The sequence below is a fragment of the Antrostomus carolinensis genome, unplaced genomic scaffold, assembly GCF_000700745.2.
Source record: "Antrostomus carolinensis isolate BGI_N321 unplaced genomic scaffold, ASM70074v2 scaffold14284, whole genome shotgun sequence".
Taxonomy (NCBI): Eukaryota; Metazoa; Chordata; class Aves; order Caprimulgiformes; family Caprimulgidae; genus Antrostomus; species Antrostomus carolinensis.
In genome coordinates, this window is record NW_010311519.1 from 31696 (window position 1) to 53862 (window position 22167).

The 22167-nt window shown below is 41.4% G+C and overlaps 1 protein-coding gene across 1 annotated transcript; it reads right to left on the reverse strand.

The window, feature by feature from the left end:
* Positions 1-734: 734 nt before the first annotated feature.
* Positions 735-17963, reverse strand: ISM1 (isthmin 1). Its single transcript, XM_010166763.1, has 6 exons — positions 17907-17963; positions 17081-17317; positions 9077-9344; positions 5877-6020; positions 3058-3147; positions 735-1403 (listed from the first exon to the last, which is right to left on the reverse strand). The coding sequence occupies exons 1-6, from the start codon at positions 17961-17963 to the stop codon at positions 886-888; spliced, it is 1314 nt and encodes a 437-aa protein (XP_010165065.1). The 3' UTR covers positions 735-885.
* Between the last annotated feature and the right edge of the window lie 4204 nt (positions 17964-22167).

A 22167-nucleotide genomic window follows, 5' to 3' on the forward strand; every position in this document is an offset into this window, starting at 1 on the left:
TGTGACTTTTTTTTTTTTCCTTTGGCATGGTTTCCTTCTCTGGCCTCACTCCTCCAAATTTATGGCATGCGTAGTTTACAGGTAGCTGCCCTGAAGATCCACTCCCCAGCGTAAGACATAAACCCTGACAGCTGTAGCTCCGTATCTGAGATGTCCCCAGGAGTGGGCTGTTTGTAACTCTCGGAGAACCACTGTGTTAGGACTTTTTCTACTCTGTAGGAAAACCACAGCTATATCTCCATAGGAGCCTACCCTCAGAAAGACTGTGAAGAGCTGAGCTAGAAGGTAATGGGAAGAATTCCAAGAAAAAAATTGCTAGTAACTATATTCACTTTTAAGTAGTACCCTTCCAAAAACAATAAAAAATTCTTCCTTTCTCAGGTATGACTAGTCATGAAATCAGTTATAGAGAAAACTGATGCTGTAGGTGCGTTAATCTTGTAAACCATTCCCATATGTAAGGGTACATTCTTCAATCCTATTGTTTATAACAGCTTTTAAATATGTGCCCTCCTCAGCTGGGGCCTTAGGGCCTGATGGTGATGGCAGCTGCCCCCCCTGCCCTGGCAACCTCACACTTTTGTTACAGTTGGGGAATAAAATGAAATGAGCATTATTACATGAACATTACTGCAGTATAAAATCCTACCAGGACAAGTTTTATGTATGTCTGCATGTAAAAATAGGTGTGTGTGAGATAGAGAGATATGTGTTTATAAATTACACACACTATGAAAAATACTTATGTATTATATTACAACTATATACATTCATTAGTAAGAAACTGATCAACCCCTGTCAAGGAGGCAATGCAGCAGCCATTATCAGTTCTTTGGCATCCAGGAAACGAATGCTATTTTGTGTCTGAAGAGGAGGAAAATCTTCTCAGTATTCCCTCGCTTCTTGAAATTGCTTGTAGTAGTCTTCGTCTGAAGGGTTTTCTGTACACTTCTGCCCATTGTTTGGAGGCCGTGCTTCATTGTATCGGCTCCAGTCACCTTTGCATATAATCCAAGGCAGAATGTCCACTTTATAATGGAGTTCTGCTGAGAATTCAATGCTGATCAGGTTTGGTGTACCTGCCCCTTTCCCTCTGGTAATCAGTTGCATATTATCATCATAGCAGCAGTGCTGTGCTGCAAGTGTTGTGCTTTCCAAAGAGAGCATGGAGCGGATGCAGTATCGTGCAGTGGGCTTATAGATCTCTAGCTTTTCCTTTGGACCACTTGCATCTTTCCAGCGAAAGTTTTTCCTCTTAATTCGATCATAGATTTCAGCAGTGCTGTATGCAACTTCTCTCGGGTACGAGCATGGGCAGCTGGGAAGATCATTGACCACTTTGTGCATATATTTCTTCAAGAACTCGCTTTTGCAGCTCATCCATCTTTCACAGCTATCAGTATCTGTTTAAAGACAGGAAATGGAAACTTAAGATACATTAGGCAGCATCCCAGTTCATATGCTCAGTGATAACAAGCAAGTAAAGGGTAACTTCAGCAGCAGGGCTTTGCTTAAGAAAGAAAGGGTGGTCAAGGCTTGCCTCCCTGCCTGCAAGGTGTTAATATGCTGTCTTGTCAGATAAAGAAATCACAACTGTGACAGGCTTTGGGGCCTCAGGCAGTGCTAGTCTGAAGTATAGTGCAGCACCATGCCTGTAGGAATCTTTGACGTTTCTTCTACCTATGGAATTCTAATTAATCTGCAGATATCCCCACGCAGCACAAGAGACACTATCATGGGCTTACAAGTGACAGAACTGAAACTAAGGAATAACAGTGATGTGATTCCAGTCTCCAGTTTAAACCCCTAGTCCACATACCTTGTTAAGAGTGGCAGATTCAGATGTTGAAGGATTTTCTCATGACACTAGAAATACCAAGATGGAGAGCAAAGCCTGGATTACTTTTTCTGAAGTTCATTATTAAGCCCTAATTCAGTCTTTCTTTTAACTAACAAATACTTTTTTCTATTTGGTCTCCATCTTCCCAAAGGGGTATTTCAAGCAGCTGTAGTTCAAACAGGGATAGACATCCTAGCTGGCAAATGCAGCCAAAAGTGATTCAGATTCTAAAAGGGCATATGTGACATAATATCAGAGTGTCTGTACATTAGGAGGATTTAATGGCACCAGAGCTATGACTTATAGCTGGGATTAAAGAGATTTATAGACTAGTAGCATATTTAATACTGACACTTTATTATTTTCAAGAGTTTCAGTTAAACATCTCCTACCTAAAGCATTATTTAAGGTGTCTGTGTCATGCTATGGGCTTTCAAAAAATCCCTGCACGTCTTGCTCCACACTTACTTAACAGGACTGTGGAGTAAGGCAAAGACTGGGACCTAAAACTCTTACAGCAAACATTCTCAAAAAATATTTACTTAGCGATCTGTGTCCTGTTTTTCTATCTTCTTAAAGAGTCCTATCCTGGCTGTCATTAACTATGGCACTCTGCCACCATAGGAGGGAGGTGCTGGTTTACATTATCTATCCGATTAGTCCAGCAGCTGATGTCTAAGAGTGGCCACACTATGGTTTTATTGCAGGGATGAAATCAGAACATTACAGAAGTTTTAGATCTGAGGGCTGAGTTTTAGATCAATAAGTATCAAGTCATGCCCTATAAAATTGCTTTTGCTAGCCCCACTGCAGCACACACAGTTATAAAAGCTATGCATGCTCATAAAAGTCACTGCCATTTTAATGTGATAGCTGTACCTAAAATGCTTTTATAATATCTTCCATTCGAGGCTATTTCAGAAAAACGCTAAACAGTGGCTGATTTTTTTCCCCTCCATCAGTGTGGAGCCTTACAACTCTCTTCTGAACTAGGGCAGAGAATGAAAGAAGCACGTAAATTTGCTAAGACTTAGGAGGAGAAAGATTTTGTGACAGAAGCAAGCTAAGGTTCAGATCATAAACTTAAGCAAGATAATAAATGGCCATTATTACTGACATTTTTAATGGTAAACTCAAAATCTTGGTCCTGCAACAGAGTCAAACCAGGAAAATAAGGAAGTCTTATCTATTACTGACAGATTGGCTAAGCTGCTTACCAACTTCAAACAGTTTGGTAGCGTTGAAGTCTTCACTTCCTGCAAGTAAGCTCACTTCGGTGGCAGCTGTCCGGAAGGTATCTTCGATCCCTAAGACAAACACATGTTAGTGGTGGTGGTGTTTTCCTATTAAAACACAATGCAATCAACTGCCTCCCTGCCATTCCCTCCCTCCCCAGTTCTGCAAGGTACTTTTGTTTGGTAGGGAAGGAATCTGAGGTTGCTGCTGGAGGGAGTGTTCATTTAAAAGTATAATGACCAAGGAATCTGTGGTGTTAGGAAGATAAAGCATTAACTTAGCCCAAAGGTCAAAAGTTTTCAAATTTTAGAGCATAGATTCTATTTAAGCAACAAACTGGTCAGTTATGAACCCCGTGCAGGGACAGCAGTGAGGGAACCAGTTTTGTTCCTGCTCTTCCCAATGCAAGGCTTGCCAGCATCTCCCAGTAATTCAGGTAGGAGCTCTGCACACACTTGACCAACAGCCACCTGGTCAGCTTTATGTGCCCAGCACCTTCCCCAGAGCATGTGACTGACAAGATAAAAACAAGTGTCCTAATGGAAGCTCTAAAGCCCTGGGTAAAATGTGATGTCTAAAGGAGGCAGCCTTTCTCAGACAGAGTGACATGTCAGAAGAGAGGTGAATAAGTTCATATCTGTATGCGAGCAACCATTTTTCAGGAAATATGAGGAAGAACGATGCTATTACAAGTGCTTATTGGTCTCTCCCAGTGCCAGGGAGTTGAAAGGTGTGAGTAGGTGAGAGATAAATAACCTCTCCAATCAATCCCATCCCCTACCACCTATAGCAATCAAATAAGATACCAGGATCTTAAAGTATCAGAATCTTCCAACAGCCTCCAGTTAACTGTCTGCTATCGGTAGAGAGAAACACAAATTGCCAGAAAATGTATTAATTGATCTTGCCAAAGTGAACATCCTTTTGGCCTACCTGCCAGCCTAATGCTTCGCTCATGTTTCTGTGCCATGTAGCCTTAAAACAACTGTCTCTTCAAAGAAGCATTTGAATGGGTTTGGTTTTTTTTTTTTTTTTCCTCTCCATTGAATTAAAGACCTCCAAAAAGAGCAGAAAGGTCTTTAATATGTGATAACTATATGGTTAATAATGAAGTCTGTTCACCATCCATCTTCTTGCCAATGAACTTTCTCCCGATCTCCTGAACTGGGGCATAATAGTGGCTTGCAAAGCTTCAAAACAGCCTCAGGCCACTTTCCAATAAAATTATCATGAGGCTTTGCCTTAACTCCAGCAGTAGATGCAGAATAATAGATAGCCAAGAACCCATTACAAGGCAGTAATTCACTGCTGGAATTATAAACAGCAGAAGCTGAGCTTTGCCCTTGTAATTTTAAAAATGTCAGCACAGCCTCAGAGGGTGAATATATTTTGCTTGCTGATCATTGGGGGTCTGTTATACAACATAATATATTCTTTCAAGTTTGCCACTGTTTGATGCTAGTTGGTAATAAATACTGGAGAATATAACATGGGCTACATGCTTTCTTCTGGAATTAACCCCTTATTATTGAGGTTTTAGGATGTATGAGAGCATCCAGAAACATTTTCCTCCTGAACTGCCTAGCAGCCAGTACCTTGCAATGGATGGATGCGTCTATCTGTGAGTGAGAAACTTCTCTCCAACTCACCTCACTGAGGCTCCTAAGTTTTCTCTTCAGCACTGCTGACATTTCACTTCCCATTAAAAAACCTGACCTCTAATTTAAGAATTTCTGCCTTTCTGAGTCATTAAGTAAACTCAGTGAAATGCATACCAACATGGCATGTGTTTTCACTTCTCTCCAATCTTGGGAAGTAAATGAAATTGCACATATGCCATGCATTGTGGCAACTACTGCATCACTGCATTACAAACTCGCCTAAATCCAAATACTCAGCAGCATTTAAAGAACATCATGGGAAAGTCTTCCATAGCAGCTTTACATTTTTGGGATGTAGGTTTGAGTGTTCAGCCCCGCTTTCACCAAAGTGCAAACCGCATGATGGTAAGGACACCTCTGTTACCGGCATTTCAATGTCAATGCCTGCAGACGGGTAAGGTCTAAGAGCTAAGGTAAGGCTCCTTGGCCATATTTTCTGAATACATTCAATCCAAAACTATACATTCCTTCATTACATTGTGCACAGCTGTGGTGGGACCAAACTTGCTGTTTTATAATTCTCTAATTATCAAGTGACATATAATGAAACAGAGATGACATTTCCACCTTGACATTGAATTTTTAGGACAGAGTACCTTAAAAGTCCAATGAATGCAAAACCTCTGTAGTGAAACACAAAGCAGATATTTATTTTTTTGTATTAATGCCCATGGAGTCTTAAAGCAACTCTGTATACATCAGACACAAAACTTAAAAGCCATATAACTAGGGGGGGAGCTATTTGTTCACAACACAGGCATGCCCATTCACTGCACAGCTCACTGAGGTAAGAGTCAGCACAGCTGTTTTGAAATTCTAAAATTAATACAAACTTGGTTCAAGTGAGTAGATGACACCCATTGGAATACAAAATGTTCCGTGCACTGCCATAACCTAAACCCCCCAAATACAGGATTTGTCTTTTAAGTCTCATGGAATAGTAGACTGCATCTATCAGCATATTATTTAGTAGCAAAGAACCTGCCATTTCATAAATGGCCTTCAAAACCAACGTGGCTTCTCCCACCAAAACTCTAACCTAGCCAGGGAACAAACAGGCTATGGGCTTTGTGTACAGGCCCCCTCGACTGCCTCTTGCCACTCCCCTACAACAGCAGTTCACGTCAACACGATCACACCTGGGCAGTTGGGCCTGTCGCAGGTCCGTGACTCGGTGGCAGTGCAGGCGTACCCGCAGGACCTCGTCCGCTTCTGATTGCCGCTCCCACAGGTGACACTACAAAGGGACCATGGGCTCCAGTCTCCCTCACCATCAATATAATCTGTGTAAGAACAAAGATGACGAAGGAAATGAAAAAACACAACTCCTACTACCCAAAACTACTGTGTAGTGGTTTTTATTAAGAAGGCAAAACAAGAATGGAATCCAGATGTCTCTACCTGAAGCTTGGGCTAAATGCCAGGCATAAGCCTGCTGTTTAAATGGTTTTCACACTTGATGCTCCTCAGGGAAATGCATGCAACATTATTTGAAAAAATATTTCCTTTCTCTTTTGACCTTTTGGCAGCTGAGAATCCTCACCTGCAAAGCTGGGTCACGAACTAACAGTACACATCTATTCACATAATTTCCCTGTATATAGGAACATGTTTTCTGACCACAGACTAATCAGACACAGGGTAAATGACGTTTTCTTTTTCTTCTTTCCAAAACACACAACAATACTCACTTCATTAATTTTTAGGACACAATGGATGTTGGACTATGGGAGGTTGAGGGTCATGCATGAAAATTGTAATTCTGTTCTTCAGGCCCTTGAACAGGAAATAGCTATTACAGGAATGCTGCCATGCATATAGGGAACTGCATATTCATCTTGCACCCAGAACAATGTGCAATTTGTAGTGTTTAATGTGAATTATCGAACAACATAAAATCTGACTTTTTACTAGCAGGAGTCTTCTGAAAATGAAACATGACTTTATTCTCTTCTGGTAGACAGCCAAGGGCAATCGATACCAAGCCTGCACCATTGTGGCTCAGTGCCCCTGTCAGTATCTAAACCCCTTAGAACCTGTCTCCTTTCTTTGCTGAGTGAGTTAACTGTTGCACATCCCACCTTTAAAGGCCACCAAATGCAGTCCCTGAACCAATCCCAGTTTTCTTGCCTTCCCACTGGCCTCCCCAGTTGAGTGTTGTCCCTCACTATGAAACATCTGGCTTAATGGATTTCTCTGCAATCTACAGGAGATGTGTAACCAATCCTGTGATCATAACTTGCAGCCTTTGCTCACTTGGGTTAAATCAGCATTGGTAGGAAAGCAAAATCGGGTTTAGGGACTCTGAGCCAGCTCTGCTCTGTAGCCATAGGCTGAACAGGCAAGACACAGGGACAGATCACTGCCTGCACTGGCCTCTGTTACACACCATTCCCACTCTCCCCCACTGCCCTGCTGTCAGTGGGCTTCCTGAGCTGGTTAGTAGAACACGTAACTTGATTTGTACCATATGTAATGACTGACGACAACTCTGTGGGGTGCTATTAAATATTTATTGCCAGGAGTATGGGAAGGTTATATATCTCACTCGTAGCAAGCTGCCTAGATACGAGTTCCTTGTGGCAGGGGCCTTATGTGCTTCTCCTCCTCTTCTTACACTGCTGCTGATCAGGAAGCCACCACTCTTGAATCAAGTGTCCATGGTGTGATGTGGGTGGGAACATGGCCCTTGCTATATTGTCTGTGCGCAAAGACCCGTGATTCTGGGATTTGCCAACAGGTGGGCACTACAGCAGCCTAAAGAAGGAGAAGACGTCTTAGGAAAATGTGATCTGCCCCCGCTCCCTGGCCCTGCTCTCCTTCCCAGCTCTTTTCTGACTCTGTATTTTTTCTCCACGTGGCTGGTGAGGAAGAGGGAGGGTAAGCAGGTGCAATGCTTGTCAAAGAGCCCAGCCTGGGAGGGCCAGGAAGGGCAGGCAGAGTCATGCGGTACTTTTTGGCAGGTGCAGGATGAGGGAGATAGAGCCATGAAATGTGTGAAAAGGTCAGTGGGTGGAACTAGCCCATATGGGCAGGATCTGCTGCTACATCCTCCTGGCCAAGGCCAATGACACACATCATTTTAGGTTAGACAGAAGGCCAGGAGTCTTTTCCAATCAGTAGGGTGCTCTGGTGTATGGCAGAGAGCTCTAGGACAATTTTTATGCCTACTTACCTAATGTTTATACTGCATTATGAAACACACAGTGTCTACTATTAAATATACCACATTAGATTTTCAGCTGGTGATCAACCTGTTCTATTTTTATGTTTGTAAATAATTATTACTTTTTTTTCTACCACAATTATTTGTGAAAGCAATTTTATTTTACCTAGATTAATAACTACCTAATATATGAATTCTTGGCAATACTGTGTGCCCACAAATAAATGCAGGTGCAAAAAGAAGGGATAGACTTTAATCTTCTGGCCACAAAATTTAATCCACATGTATGTGTTTCAATAGACTATTCCACAAAAAGTCTCTCTTGATTGTTAAGGCTCTAGGACTTAAAAGTTAACCAAAACGGGAAAAATAAGAATCAGTGCATGACAGCCACTCTGCGGCATCTAGGGAATGCAACAAAAGTGCCAGGGTAAAAGTACAGTGGCTTTGAAACTCGGCTCTAGCTAAAATCTTTGGTAATTGCACACAACTTAAATCTGAGAGGCTCTGAGCTACCTGTGAGGACGTATTAGTTCCCCTCCCTGGAGTCATTTCCACATGGCTAGGTGCAGCCCGCTGGGGCAGTGAGCAACTGGAGCTCCTCTCTGTTTCTAGTTTCTGCAACTGTTTCATACAACAAGCTGAAAACAATTGTTTTCGCCATGACACATCTGGAAGGGAATTACACACGCAAATACACAATGTTCCTGCTGCATATGCCACTCCCCACACATGCACCAACATAATCCATCTTATTTGTGTATCCACCAAATACTACCACATTTTAGATCTTGCTTATTTATCCAATAATTATATTTGGCTCCCAAACCACCACACGATTCTAAATTTGTACTTATCCTTACTCTAAAAATAAATACGAAACCTTGTTTCCTTTGCTTTTAAAAAAAGCACACTTAGGACTAAAAAAAGGTCCTCTTATGGGCTAACTGGTATGATTTTCAAGACTATAGACCTACTCGTGGAATGCAGCTACCACAGTACAGCTTGTGCATCTGCACAGATTTGTATTTAAAAGCTGATGAACAAAAGCCACATGTTGAAAAATTCTATTTTGCTTGGCCTACTTTCAGCGGTGCCTCACCATTCTCATTTCCCCCAAACTCGTTTTTACAATCCCAAGATGCCCATAAGAGGCCTGGAACGCAAACTTACCATACTCTGGCTGCTCCTTGGACTCAAATGTCCGGTGACTGGGTGCATGACTATCCCACCCACCGAGAGGGTTTAGGAAGTTGCTGTCCTCAGTAGTGCTGTCATACTTGTAGTCCTGGTCACCGCTGCTCATGCGAGTCAACGTGGAGGACCTCTGCCACCAGTTTCTCCAGTCGGGTGATGGGACTGGCCAGCTAGGTTTGCTGCTCTCTTTCTGCAGATCCTTGTCTGTCTCAGTGTCAGGGCCATCCACCACTTCAATGGTAACCTTTGGGATACAAAATAGACCAGCCTGTCTGTCAGTATCTCCTCCTAGTCAGTGGGAAACTTGCTATATACAGCGAAGACAAATGACTGGCGTTGCCTTGCAAAGGAGCTGTGTAATACTGTAGGGTTTGCATGTTGTAAACCATCTGCGGATTACTGAGCCCAGAGATATGCAGCGGCTGAGTGATTCCTTCTGCTACCTCTGCTGAATCAGACCTTGGAACAAAGGCTAGGAAAAATCCTGCACAAAATAATAACCCATGCTGTGCCTAAAACCTTCACAGCAGAATTTTCTGCCTTATGGGGAAAAGATGTTTAAACCCAAACATATATGACCAGGAAAAAGAAAACCAAATCTGTTACTCTAATTACGCTGAGGCTGAATTTGAGGGAAGCAGGAAGCACACCAGCGTGCAGAGCCTGTGCCAAGGACTTGGATTGACTCAAGACAGGGCTCAGTAAGTCCACGAGAGCAAAGGTGGAAGATGCAGAGCCCAGGGTCTGTGCTGGGTTTGCACAGGCTGTGGCCTCCAGCAGCAGCTCAGCCCATCCCCTCACACGGCCTCCCGGCAGCACCAGTGTGTCCGTCACACAACGGTGTGGGCTGTCACCGCTGTGTGAAACCACACTCTGCAGCGATGAGAGCCAGCAGCTCTTTCAGCCATTGCTGAGTAAGTCCCTTGCTGCTAAGCCCTCTGAAGCAGACCCTCTTCCTGTGCTGGAGATACAACGATACACAACCCGCTCACAGTTTCTACAGAAGCCCAGAGCCAAAATTCAAAGTTTGCTACCTAATTCCCTCACAGACATCATGAATATAATTCTGCATAGGAACAACCCTTGATTACTCCTTTTCTGTGCTGAACAAACTGTAATTATGAAACTCTTGGATAAATACTATGTGTGCATATAGGTGGCTATTTAGGTAGAAACAGGAATTAGCCATCAGAAACCTTGGCTCTATGAGTCACGCAAGCACAGCGTGGCCACAGATAAATCATAAAATGCTTCATGCTAATGTGGTTCAGTGATTACATTGAACTGGCTACATAACCATGATACAGAACTGACTACATCAGATATACCTATAATGTTTTACAGGTACGAAGATATTCTTCATGTTTTGTAGATTTACAAAGCAGTCTTTCAAGATAGTCCTCCATGAAAATTGGGTTGTGTAAAACAATGAAAAACAGAATAATGTACCAAAAGTCATTCACATAGCTCTATGGATTTGCATTTTGAATAAAAGGTTTAGTGCTATACATTTGTTATTAATAAAATCACAAGACTCACACAAGAAAAAGAAAGAGAAGAGTGTTTCTTCAGCCACCTGTGATCCATAGAGGGGGACAAAGGAAGCAAAACAGAACTGCTGCCATAGCTGCATAGCTGCAGACACAGCTGCACAGACAAGGCAATGCCCATGCATCATTTTTTGGAGAAAGGTGATTTTGCATCTGTTTCATGCTTTGCATTTGACCATAGACGAAGCCATTGAAATGAAACAACTTTGAGGCTACTAAGAAGCTCCACTGGGAGAAAGAGCAAGAGTGAGGGAAAGTGCAGTTGTCAGCCTAATAGCATCTTTACACAAGAGACATTTTACTCCCAGACTAAATATGGAATTAGAATGATTACTTCATTAAACCTCAGTTTCTAGAGACCAAGAATTAAAATGAATTTCATAAGTTTGAAAACATCAGGGTTTGTTCAGGGATTCAAAATTGTTCCATCTATCCAAGCAAAACAGAGTTTTCACAGTAAGTGAAAGGAAATACTGTTACTGAGCAGCTAACGCTGTGCACTGCTGGCCAGTTGCAGGGCTTTAGTACTGCCCATGTGAAAAATAGTATGACTCGTGTACTTAGTAACAAGTATTTTTAAGACCATATTAACTCTGTAAGCAATGACTCAGCAAAGTGAAAAAACAAACCAAACCAAACCAAACTCTCTCATAAACAAAGGCAGGGGGCACTTGATAATCATGCCATGTGCTTTGGTAATCTGTAGTTGTAAGATTGATAGTGAATCAGCATGAACTCACATTATTTCAGCCAGGTACAGTTGAAGAACAATAGGGATCTGATTTAAAATAGTTATGCAGGATGCCAAGCCAATTTAAGCAAAAGAGGGTTTGCAGGGATAGGGGAACTTCTGTGGAGCTATGTGCTACACTGGGGAGGTGAGGCAGGTGCAATGCCCAAACTTCAGGGTCATGAGACCTCAGCAGTCCTCAGCACTGCCACTAACTTACTTTCAAGTCATGTCTGTGCTGTCATATATCCCTCTTGAGTCTGTTTTTAATACCAAGGAGACTTATTACAAAGGCCTTTAAAATGAGTTTTCCAACACACAGCCTATTTAAAAAATGAACATAACGAAAACAAAATCCAATGTGGTAGTCTGACACACACCTATATTCCTCTCTCCACTGTTTTAAGCTTTGATTACCAAGTTGTTTGTTTAACATGTGGCATAAAAATCACACAGTGAAAGAAATTCTAAAAGGAATCTCAGGACTGTCTGAATCTGTCACTCTTGGAAGTTAAAAAAGACATCTTCAGCCAACTCTCATTTTGTTTGTTCGCAGGGACTCAGCTGTGCTCTGCCCAGCCCCATTTCACTCTAAGGGACCTTCCAGAGGCAGGGAGCAAATCAGTGAGTAATACTAGGTAATCCCTCCATGGTATGACCCAAAGGTTAGGGCAGAGGTGTGAGAAGAGGCTACTGCTTTGGGTGAGCAATTGGTTCCCTATCCCAGTCTAAAATTTTAAAAATTAGCATTCACTGAATTCTTCCAAGTACTTAGAGATAAACTTCAGAACATTAGCTTGTGACTATACATATACATGACACGTATACATGATACACAAACATGCATCTTGTTTGATAGGTTTCTATCCTAGGGGATGTTTATAAAAAGGAAAAAAGAAATCAGATCTAGAACTAGAGTAATTAAAAATGGGCATCTAAAGCAGCTCTAGAAAAGCTTTAATGCTGTATAACTACAACAAAAACACTTTCTCTCAAAAATTTAAAAAAAATAGACCTGGTTTAGTATTTCTGTCTTGGAGACTGTTTTAAAGACTTCATTTTCTCTGATTTCTTCTTCCAGTGATTATCAAAACTGGAAATATTATTTATTTTTTTCTCAAGCTTCCCAAAATGCCTGCAGTAACATCGTTTTTAAATAAATTCACAATCATCTCTAGAAGTATTCAGACCTAAAATGAAGCCACTTCTTTTATAGTTGTGTGAGCTATAAATAAGGAAGTTTCTCTAAAAATTGTGAAAAACAATTGGCACAGGTACATTAAAACAACAGATTTGCAGTCAATTTCTAATGAAACAACTGTATCAAGCCCAGATGTCTTGAGACACTAACATCTGATTTTCTCCTAGCCAAAAATATACAGAAGATAAATATTATCCTTGCCTGTTGGAGTGCACAAAAAGTTCTGTGTACTGTTTACTGAGACAATGTTTCTGAATTCACTTTAATGGTGTAAATATTGCCCTAAGCAACTAAAAGATTATGTTTCAAGAAGAACTACACTTGCAATCTTGTGCAAGCAGTAGATTCTACATTTCTATCCTCTGCTTCCTTCATGCAACTGATGCAAACTTGCAAGGCAGAACTTGCCATTCCATAAAGGTGGGTATGTGCAAGTCAGCAAAGAGGTAACTATAACAGCACAACAGAAATGCCTAGACCAGTCTCTGCAGCTTGCTAAAAGTTCCTGGCATGTATGCCATGCTTCCAGTGCTGTGGGTAGCTCAGCCAAGTAGGCATACTGACTAGGGAGATGGTCCGGGGACCAGGGAGTTCTCCACAGTACAGACCCAGCCCAAGGACCAAGAAAATGAGCACGTGCTCCCTGCTTTTCTGGGTCTTAATTTAATGATGGGGACAATTGCTTTGCTACTACCTTAAACTATTAAGTTTTAAAGGCATTACAAGAAATAAGCGCTACTGGAGCCCTCCAGTTCTTACTGTGCTAGATTAGGGATGAGATGTACTGGTCAGAGCTCAGTGTTACAGACACTGCTGAGTGTCTGTGATGATACAGAGAGGGTGTTGCTTTCCAAGGCAGCGAAACCAGCCGCTTTAAATGACAAATATAAAGGTTACCTAATAAATACATCTAATAAAATGTGTTAAAAGTGACAGTGATATAGATGGAGGTGAGGGAGATGGCAACAGATGAACCCGGAGAAGAGTTGAAGTCTGCAGTTCTTTTTTAAAAGCAGATCATACAGCCTGGTTTCTCTCTAGTTGTGTGTGTTCCTAGTGTGGGTGGTTCATGTTTTTTTAAGAGAAGGTAGAAATTGCATAGATATCAAAGAGAATAATAAATAAAGCTAACAGCAGAACTGGAGTGGCATGACTGGTGGATATGGCCCACAGGCCTCATGCAAAATGATAAACACAACACATCACCAAGCTGGCAGCATTAACTTCTTCAGGCTTAAAATCACTCCTGTCAATTATTACCAATCCCATGACTCAAAGCAAGGATAATAATCACAACAGATTTAATCATACACTGATTTACTTCAGCTTTGCAGGGCGCATCAACATGTTTTTAGGACAGGAATCCTAACTAACTCTGGACAGTCTATACTTGGAACTTGTCACCTCATCCAAAATGTTTAACACATCCATCGCAACTGGAACTCACGCAGCTGTGTTTCAGGTTTACTGGTTGTGAAGCCTGATCAAGATTCAAGTTCTCTAAAGATTATCAATATCAACAAAATGCCCTTGCCTGACAAACAGTAAGGAGTTTTCCCTTTTCTGCTTATTTGTCATGGTGTCGAGCACTGCTAGGAAAGCAGCAAAGCAGTGAGACAGCAGAGAGCAGCGCACTACTCACACAAGCCTGAGAAAACAGGAGTAAAAGGAAAAGGGGAGGGACAAGAATAAGAGTTCAACTGCAAGTTGAAGCATCTGGCTCCCAACAGAGGATCTGCCACAGAGAAGAGCTGAGAGGTTGAAGAAGGATGGTTGGAATAGACAAGAAAAATCCATCAGAAATGGAAAATAAGCAGGTTCCTATACACCTCGCACTTAACTTCATTCTGTTACTCAGGAGTAAGAACAATTCTGTCTTACTGTGAGTAATAACCCTGCCCAATTACAAGGTCTGCACAGGCATCCCTCGGCTAGTTCGTCAAACAAGTGCAAACCTACACGAAATAGATTTTCCACTCGTGAAAGGAAATCTGATCTATGATCAGTTCTTATAATCAACCTGCTCATCCAGAAGTCTTCCAGGCACTGACAGAATTGTTAAAATGACAACAAAGAAGAAAACAAAATACTCTAAACCAAACAGCCAGCCTTTGCTCAACAGCAGCTACTGCAGTTACTCTCAACCAACCAGTGTGGAAGCAATGCTAAAGCATAAAATGCCACTTGAAAAAATGGGAGATTTTACAGGCTTGAATGGCACAGAAAGACCAGTTAGTGTTGTCCTGGTCTCGCATGCAGAGTCAAATTGCACTTGGATTACTGCAGCTTTGACTCCTGTTTTGGACTTTTTCTAGAAGACAGTCCACTGTATTTCTATTTGTTTATGACTGGATAAATACAGTAGTACCTGGGGACATGTTAATTTTCTGAATTCCAGTGATGGTGTTCTGATATCCACCACTTCCTCCCTGAAAGAGCACACAACCAGGCCATGAGACAGCAATTGCTCTCTCACAGGACACCAGAGAAGGAACAGCCATGAAGAGAACTCACTGGAATATCTTTTTGACCTGCTTTTTCAGACTGAGTTTTATGTCTGTTTATTAGGTTTTTTAAATTTCCAGGTATAATTTCCCTTAAAAATGTTATTTTTTGGTCTAGGCAGGTTTGTACTAGCAGAAGGGAAAGGAAGTTGTGGGTCTTTTGGAAGCAAATGTGGCCATTGTGCTAGATTAACACACACAGGCTTTCCTTTCCTTTCCTTTCCTTTCCTTTCCTTTCCTTTCCTTTCCTTTCCTTTCCTTTCCTTTCCTTTCCTTTCCTTTCCTTTCCTTTCCTTTCCTTTCCTTTCCTTTCCTTCCTCACTCTCCTAGGAGGACTTTTAAATTAACACCAGGACTGTAACTTACAGAGCCTGAAGCCATTGTGCAAAAAGAAAAAATCAGTATTGATTCTGCTCTCACCTGCCAAACAGCTGATGAGCAATTTGCAAGTCCACAAGTGTCTCTATTTATGCACCTAAATAAGCAGAGTAAATACAGTGCAGAACTTAGGGAGCCTGTTTCCAAAAAAAGCTGATCCTTGTGCCCAAGAGCTCTGGCATTAATGTTGACCAGTGTTTTCCAGTTTACAGGACTAGGTTTCCCAGTTCTCAGAGTCCAGCAAAACTTCTGACATAGTTGGCTGACACATTTCCAAGATCAGGTGGTGGAAAAAGAGATCATGGCAGAAGCAGTTACTATAAAGACAAGCCAGGGAAATGTTTGTGTCTCATTTATCTGTTCCCCAGGTCTAAACATTAAACATTACCATTCAGAGGTTTTTGTTTCCTCCTGTCCTCCTCTGTGGTTTACATACTGTTCCAACAATGATGTTACACTATTTACCTCATGCCACAATCTGAGGCCCCTATAGCTTCCCTACCTTCCCTTCCGAAGGCTTTCTGGAAGGCGCGAGGGATGCATACAGTACCACATGTTGAATATGTTTACTACCTTGGCCTGTCAAGTATTGGACCGCACTTGATCCAGATCTGTTAAGCTTCTTAACGCTGCAAGCCATCTATGATGTCATCTATGAGTGTCAGCTTGGAGAGAGCTCGTTCTCGCCTGATCATGTTGGTCTCTCACCAATGTATCTATCATATCTTTACGTACATGCTTCTGAGACATATCAAAAGGATGGTAATTTTGTGGGCTGGGGGACTGTAAGAAGCCAGGAATTAATTTAACCAGAAAACCAGTTCTATTAGTGTATTGTTTTTATAAGCACATCTTAGGCAGAACAACATTTCAATTTATTGTTTTGGTTTAAAAAGACTGCTTATTAAGGACAATTTTGCTTTAAGGCTCTGAATTAAAACCAAATCGCTCATTTTTTCCTCTGTCTAATCCTTGAAGTTTTAAGATGCAAGTGGCTTGTAAGAGGCCATTCCAAACCCAAGAACAGTTTAAGGAATAACATATAACAAAGCTTCTTGCAGACATTTTTTTTTTTACTCTGCTGCTGCAGAAATTTAAGAACTTTAAGTCCTGGTTCCATACAGAGGACCACATTTTGAGCTGAAAATTAAAGACTTGTTCTCTTATAACCTTTGGGGATGGTTGCACTTTATAATAGCATACTAAAAGAGAATCTGTTCACAAATGTTGTAACAGAGAATTGAAAACAGAATTTAAAATACTCATTTAATATCAACAAAAAGAATATGTTCCAAAATGGCACTAGCAAAGATGGCTTTAGTCTCATAAACAGGTCTATATTGATACCCACACATATACAATCAACACTATCCAAAGAGAAATTCAGAAAAAAATTGAAACCTGTGCATTCACTTAAGACAAAGTGCATATTATGTATTACATATACTTTATTTCTATATTATATTCTATTATATACATTCTCTCTTGGTGCTATTGGTAGAGTGACAGGATGTTCTGACTGCGTGTCATGGAAGCCAGGCTGAAAGTTATCTTGGTTCAGTAAAATAATTTTGCACAGCTCATAAAAAAAAATCACACGTTAACAGAAATTTGTACCTGAATGTTGGGATTCTGCCCATTGATATCTGCTTTTGACAGGTCAGGGAAGTTTGGGAGATCCAGGAGGAAAGATCTAGGTCCATCTCTTTGCAAGGACGTATGCCCATTTTCCTGCCTGAATCGCTGCTTAGGGAATGGCCGGTGGGCAGCCTGGAGGTCAGGGTATTCTCTTCTGTCCTCGGGGTTCAGGGTGAAGCTGTCTTCAGGAGAACGGTCATCTGCAGTGAGTGTGTTCTGGGGAAAAAAGCAACGTGCTATAACACCTGAGAAAGTGTGCCATCCTGCCAGTGCCCCCACCTGCAGCTTCCTGCCAAGGATGGCTGCAGAGTGCATACAGAAATCCTTAGAGCACACGGATTCATGTCTCCTTACTGGAACACACAGGATGTTCTAGGGTGCTCATGAGTTTGGCATCTGACTCTTGCTTAAATACACTTGGTTCCAGTGCTCCAAATTTGTAACCATCTGACACACACAAAAAAAAACCTGAGTAAGACTTGGGTGCTTAGTTCTTTCAGGTTCCTGTTACGTTCCAGCCCCGCGTTGAGCACCTACACATTGACACAAGCATCGACCTTAAAACAAATCTGGAAACATGAAGTTCTGAATTAACCTCTGGTAAATCAAATTATATCACACTAAACATGTGAAAGATATCTTTATTATAAATTGTTTTAGTTTGTTCCAAAGTGGAGCAAAACCACTGACTGCTAAGTCCATGTTGAAATTCATGGTATTAAAAGATCCTACCGCTGAACTGGCAACCTCCCCCTCTCTCTCCTCAGTCTGAAACAACTTCCATCTCGTTGTCTGTGTTCCTCACCCAATTTCTCTGGTCTTGAACATCTGAACCTTCCTTCCTCTGGGATCTCATTTTCATGTTTGCCTAATGGTGGGATTGAATTTCACCGAGTTGTGGGTCAGCGGTTAATGCTTTTGTTATTGTTGAGCGTACTTTTGGGTTTTGTAGTACATTACAGCAGGCTGCCTTCGAACCAGTAGCACTGTTGCCACTGCCTTTGACCTCACCAAGGAGATACATTTAGTACCAAAACACTCACTCCCTGGGTTAGGACTGGCCTGAGGACTTGGGGGAAAAAAACAGCAGAGAAGTCCAATCTTCTTATGGCTACAAAAAAAATGCATGGGGCCAATTCAGCACAGGTTTTGCTTGTGACTCAGCTGAAAAATTTTAGGCTTGAGGTCTTAGTATGGCTGCCTGGGGAGCTTTTATTTTCAGTTCATAAAGAGACAGCAAGCATGGAGAGGGTAAATGTTAAAGACCTATCTTTTAAAACAAGCACAATTAAAGTGGAATGGCCACATGTGGTTCTGGCTCTACTGAAGCATATTTTTGCCAGCATTTCTGGCTAAACGCAATCTCCCTCCAGCTCCCCTGGCTCACATTAGGCTAGCATACCTTTTGTTAAGCTCTCAGATAGATAACAGTTCCAATGCCTTTTCTTTTATTTTGTGTTTATTTGCTTAGAAGATTCAAAATTGACCTTTGAAGATATTTTACAATATAATCTGTGCACATTACGGGAACATATTCAGTCAGATTAAAAAACCAAGAGTTAATCTGGGACTAAGTGAAATAGTCTCAAGCAAAAACTAAGGTGGTTCTCCTCTCCCCTTCTTGCTGCACTGCGTTTGTAAAGAGCAAAATCAGATTTAGCAGAATTAATGTTTTCTTAGTATTTTCATGATCAGAATGGATACACTCTAAAAGTGCCCAAAAGGGTATTTCTATACATCTACCTACAGCACAGATGCAAAAAGTTCATTCTGAATTAGTGTATATGTGCAGTGCTAAAATTGTATGTGCTCCAGACAGACTGTATTGCTTGAGGGTTGAAACAAGAAAGCTGCTCTTTGTTGAAGAGCAGGTAGCACTTTGAGATGGCTTTGGTGGGCCACCCGTTAACACACACCTTATTCAATATAAAGCAGAAAGCAAATCACACAGCAGCAAGCTCTGGGAAACAATACTCAGGGCGACTTAGCTAACATTAGGTTCCTCAGCCATATACTAGTGCTTTAATTTAACACTTATCAAACAGAATTTAACTGCAAACTTCTTGGTGCATGAGGAATAAATGGCTTCTCGGTTATGTCTGACTAACAACATGGTGTAATTGTGCTGTTATTAAATTACTTCAGACAGGAACCGAAAAGAAATGTGGTGCTTAAATACTTTTTTTGGGGGTATCATGCTGATAATCTTACCTTTATTAAAAATAAAGTGTGATTTTATTAAAAAATAATAAAATTCTCACATCCAATTTCATACTTTCCCTATCAGCTTGCCAGTTCAGGAACATCCTGATTCTCCATATTAACATACCATACAGCTAGAGCTGGCCAAGGACTTGAGAGACCTCTGTTTAATTCTCTGATAAGACTCCCTGTGTGATCTTGGCAGGTCATGGTCTGTCTGTGCCTCGGTGGGGATAACAGCACTTCCCTTCCTCACTGTGATGTTTGCGGGGAGCTCAGCAACTACAATAATAAGGGCTATATAAAAAGTTTTTAATAGTGTCAGACAGATGGAATATCACATGGAGTTACTTAGAAAATTGTCATGGTGAAGTAATGACATCAGGCTGATCGGGCCCACTACCAAGCTGCTTGGGGCAGCGACTGTCATTAATTACAGACTGAACGAGTTTGGGTTGTTTAACGTTCAAAAGAAAAAGGGGAAACACACACACACACACATATGATAACTGTCCTACACCAAAAGCTGGTGCAGCGAGGAGGATGGACCACTCTGCTTGCTCAGGGCGGACACGATGAGACCCGGGCAGTTCAACGTTAGGTACACATTTCCAATGGCAGTGACAGCCAAGCTCGGGAGCAGACTCTGAGGAGGGGAATGTGGAGTTTGTTTTTAAGAGCAGGGTTGACTAATGCCTGGCAGGACTGACACAGGTGAAATAGAGAGTCCTCTGCCTAAAAGCAGTGTTATCTCTTGCAGTCCCTTTCATGCTAGGACAAGCCCATGCTCTGCCTCCTTTGTCACACTGCAACACAAGCAAACAGAAACGCTCAATATACATGATCATTCAGCTATCATCTGCCCATAGTACCATGAGCAAAAGACCATTTGTTTCCAGTTACTAAAATGAATAGAATGCCTATTTTTTAGGTAGATAATTCTTGGTGCAGTGTCTAAGCTGATTTGCAGTATGATTAGCAATGTATATGTCCAGTAAAAAGATAAAAGAGGCTGCCATCAATAAAAGGTGAGCTTGAACTGCATGTGAAAATAATACGGGCTCACTCAGTTCTACTACATTAACTAAGACAAAGGATCTTCCAAGGCCAATCTAGCAGGAAAAAGTGTGTCCTTCCTGCAATGCCCCCCTACATCATTTCTGGAGAAAACAGGGTTTGTGTTGCAAAGCTAAGAGATTAAATTTAATTTCTTTTTTTGCAGGGGGTGGATATTCTTCTCATTTCTTCATTTCACATGTTTATACTTCACACTATTTATTTTTAGGTGTACACAATTTGTATTCCCGGTTGCTTTTGTGAAAGTGCTGTTGCTTGCCTTGCTTTGAAAGCTATGTCACTTCATTCTGAACTGACTCAGTTTCTTTGAAGTTATGACATTTCTAATTCAGGCACATTGGTTTCTTACTCAAGTGATGCATCTGCTCTAAATATTTTAAGATAAATTCCATTTTTTCCTTCATTTCACAGGATTATTCATAACAACTTTCCATTAAGATGATTTTAAGGGGTTACTCATGCTTGCAATCAGCTACAGTTCTGCTGCCCCATGGGATTATATATTTATAGAAGTTCCTAATACAAAACCAGCTCAGGATTTCTGAGTGATCTAAGTGTGGACAGTATGTAAGGGCAGGGATACGTTATTCATGGCTGTGTGACAAGGCCATGAAATAAACCCTAGAGAGAGAGAATCTGACATACTGCTTGTATTACAGAATAATACACCTTGCCACACCACACCCATCACTGAAAAAGGAAGAGCAATAGTTCAGTACATACCAATGTGTCCATCTATAAACCAAGGAAGAAAAGCAATTCACAGGGATTTTGTGAGGATAACTTTGAGTGTTGGTGATCCAGGTGGGACTTGCACCATGGCAGGGTTTGAGGCACCAAGAGCCAACCCTGCATGCAGGAAAAATTTCCTACCTGATAGTGCAGTTTAACTTCTCAATAATCAAATGGGTACTTTAACTCCCTCCGTTGCCCGCCTGTTTTGCTTCTCCCTCTGTCACGTTAGATATCAGCTGCAGGGAAGTGTACTGTTTCTCTTCCCCACAGAGAAGTAAAATGGAAATGGGAACTTGTAAAAACACTGAACTGGGGAAAAAGGGAATTTATCTGCATTTGTAGCAGGTGAGGAATCCATCTCCCTCCTCTCTTCCTTATCTTCATCCCATTTCCAGTTCTGGAAAAACAACCAAGACAGAGAATAAGTGAGGAATGACTGGAGCTACAGAAAATATTCTGGAGCAGCTGCTCTTTCTCTGTCTTTCATATTTCTTACCTTCCTTCATTCCCTCCCCACTTGCCAAACTAAGGGCACACTTGCAAGCACTGCTAATTACAAAGTTGAAAGAATTTGGGAAAACTGATGCAACTTATATCCCTAACAGCTCCCAGACAGCAAGGGAATCTATTACTAAATCCCTGCTGCAGCTACATTGCTTTTTTATTTCTTGTATACTCCTTTGAAATATCTTGTAAAATGATCTTGACAAGAGGGCTTGAATTGAAAACCGACAGTCTGTCAATGCACTTTCATGATGCACCTGTACAGCATCTTCAACCACCAGGAACAAGGAACGCTTATTTATTAGGAAACTTCACAGACGCTATAAAAGATTATATTGCTATCAGAGACAAAATGAGGCCTGGGGCCTTCACAGAAAACCATTCCAGCCATTAGGACTGGTTTCATTTCCCACCTGCCTAGACAGATTGTTTTGATTTTGAAGGCTGTCGTGTGTTTCCAGGTTAGTGCTAAATGATCACTTTAAAATTAACCAGTCTGGGGAAGCTGAGTAACACACCAGCATACTACATAAGACTTTCACCTCTGC

Bases quoted from the DNA above. Each gene is read 5' to 3' on its own strand.
- ISM1 (XM_010166763.1), bottom strand. From the start codon at position 17,963: ATGAAAATGAGATCCCAGAGGAAGGAAGGTTCAGATGTTCAAGACCAG. The intron at 9,345-17,080 runs GTACAAATTTCT...TGTATCCCAAAG, and splicing joins GGCAGAATCCCAACATTCAG to GTTACCATTGAAGTGGTGGA. The intron at 6,021-9,076 runs GTAAGTTTGCGT...GTTCTTACACAG, and splicing joins CAAGGAGCAGCCAGAGTATG to ATTATATTGATGGTGAGGGA.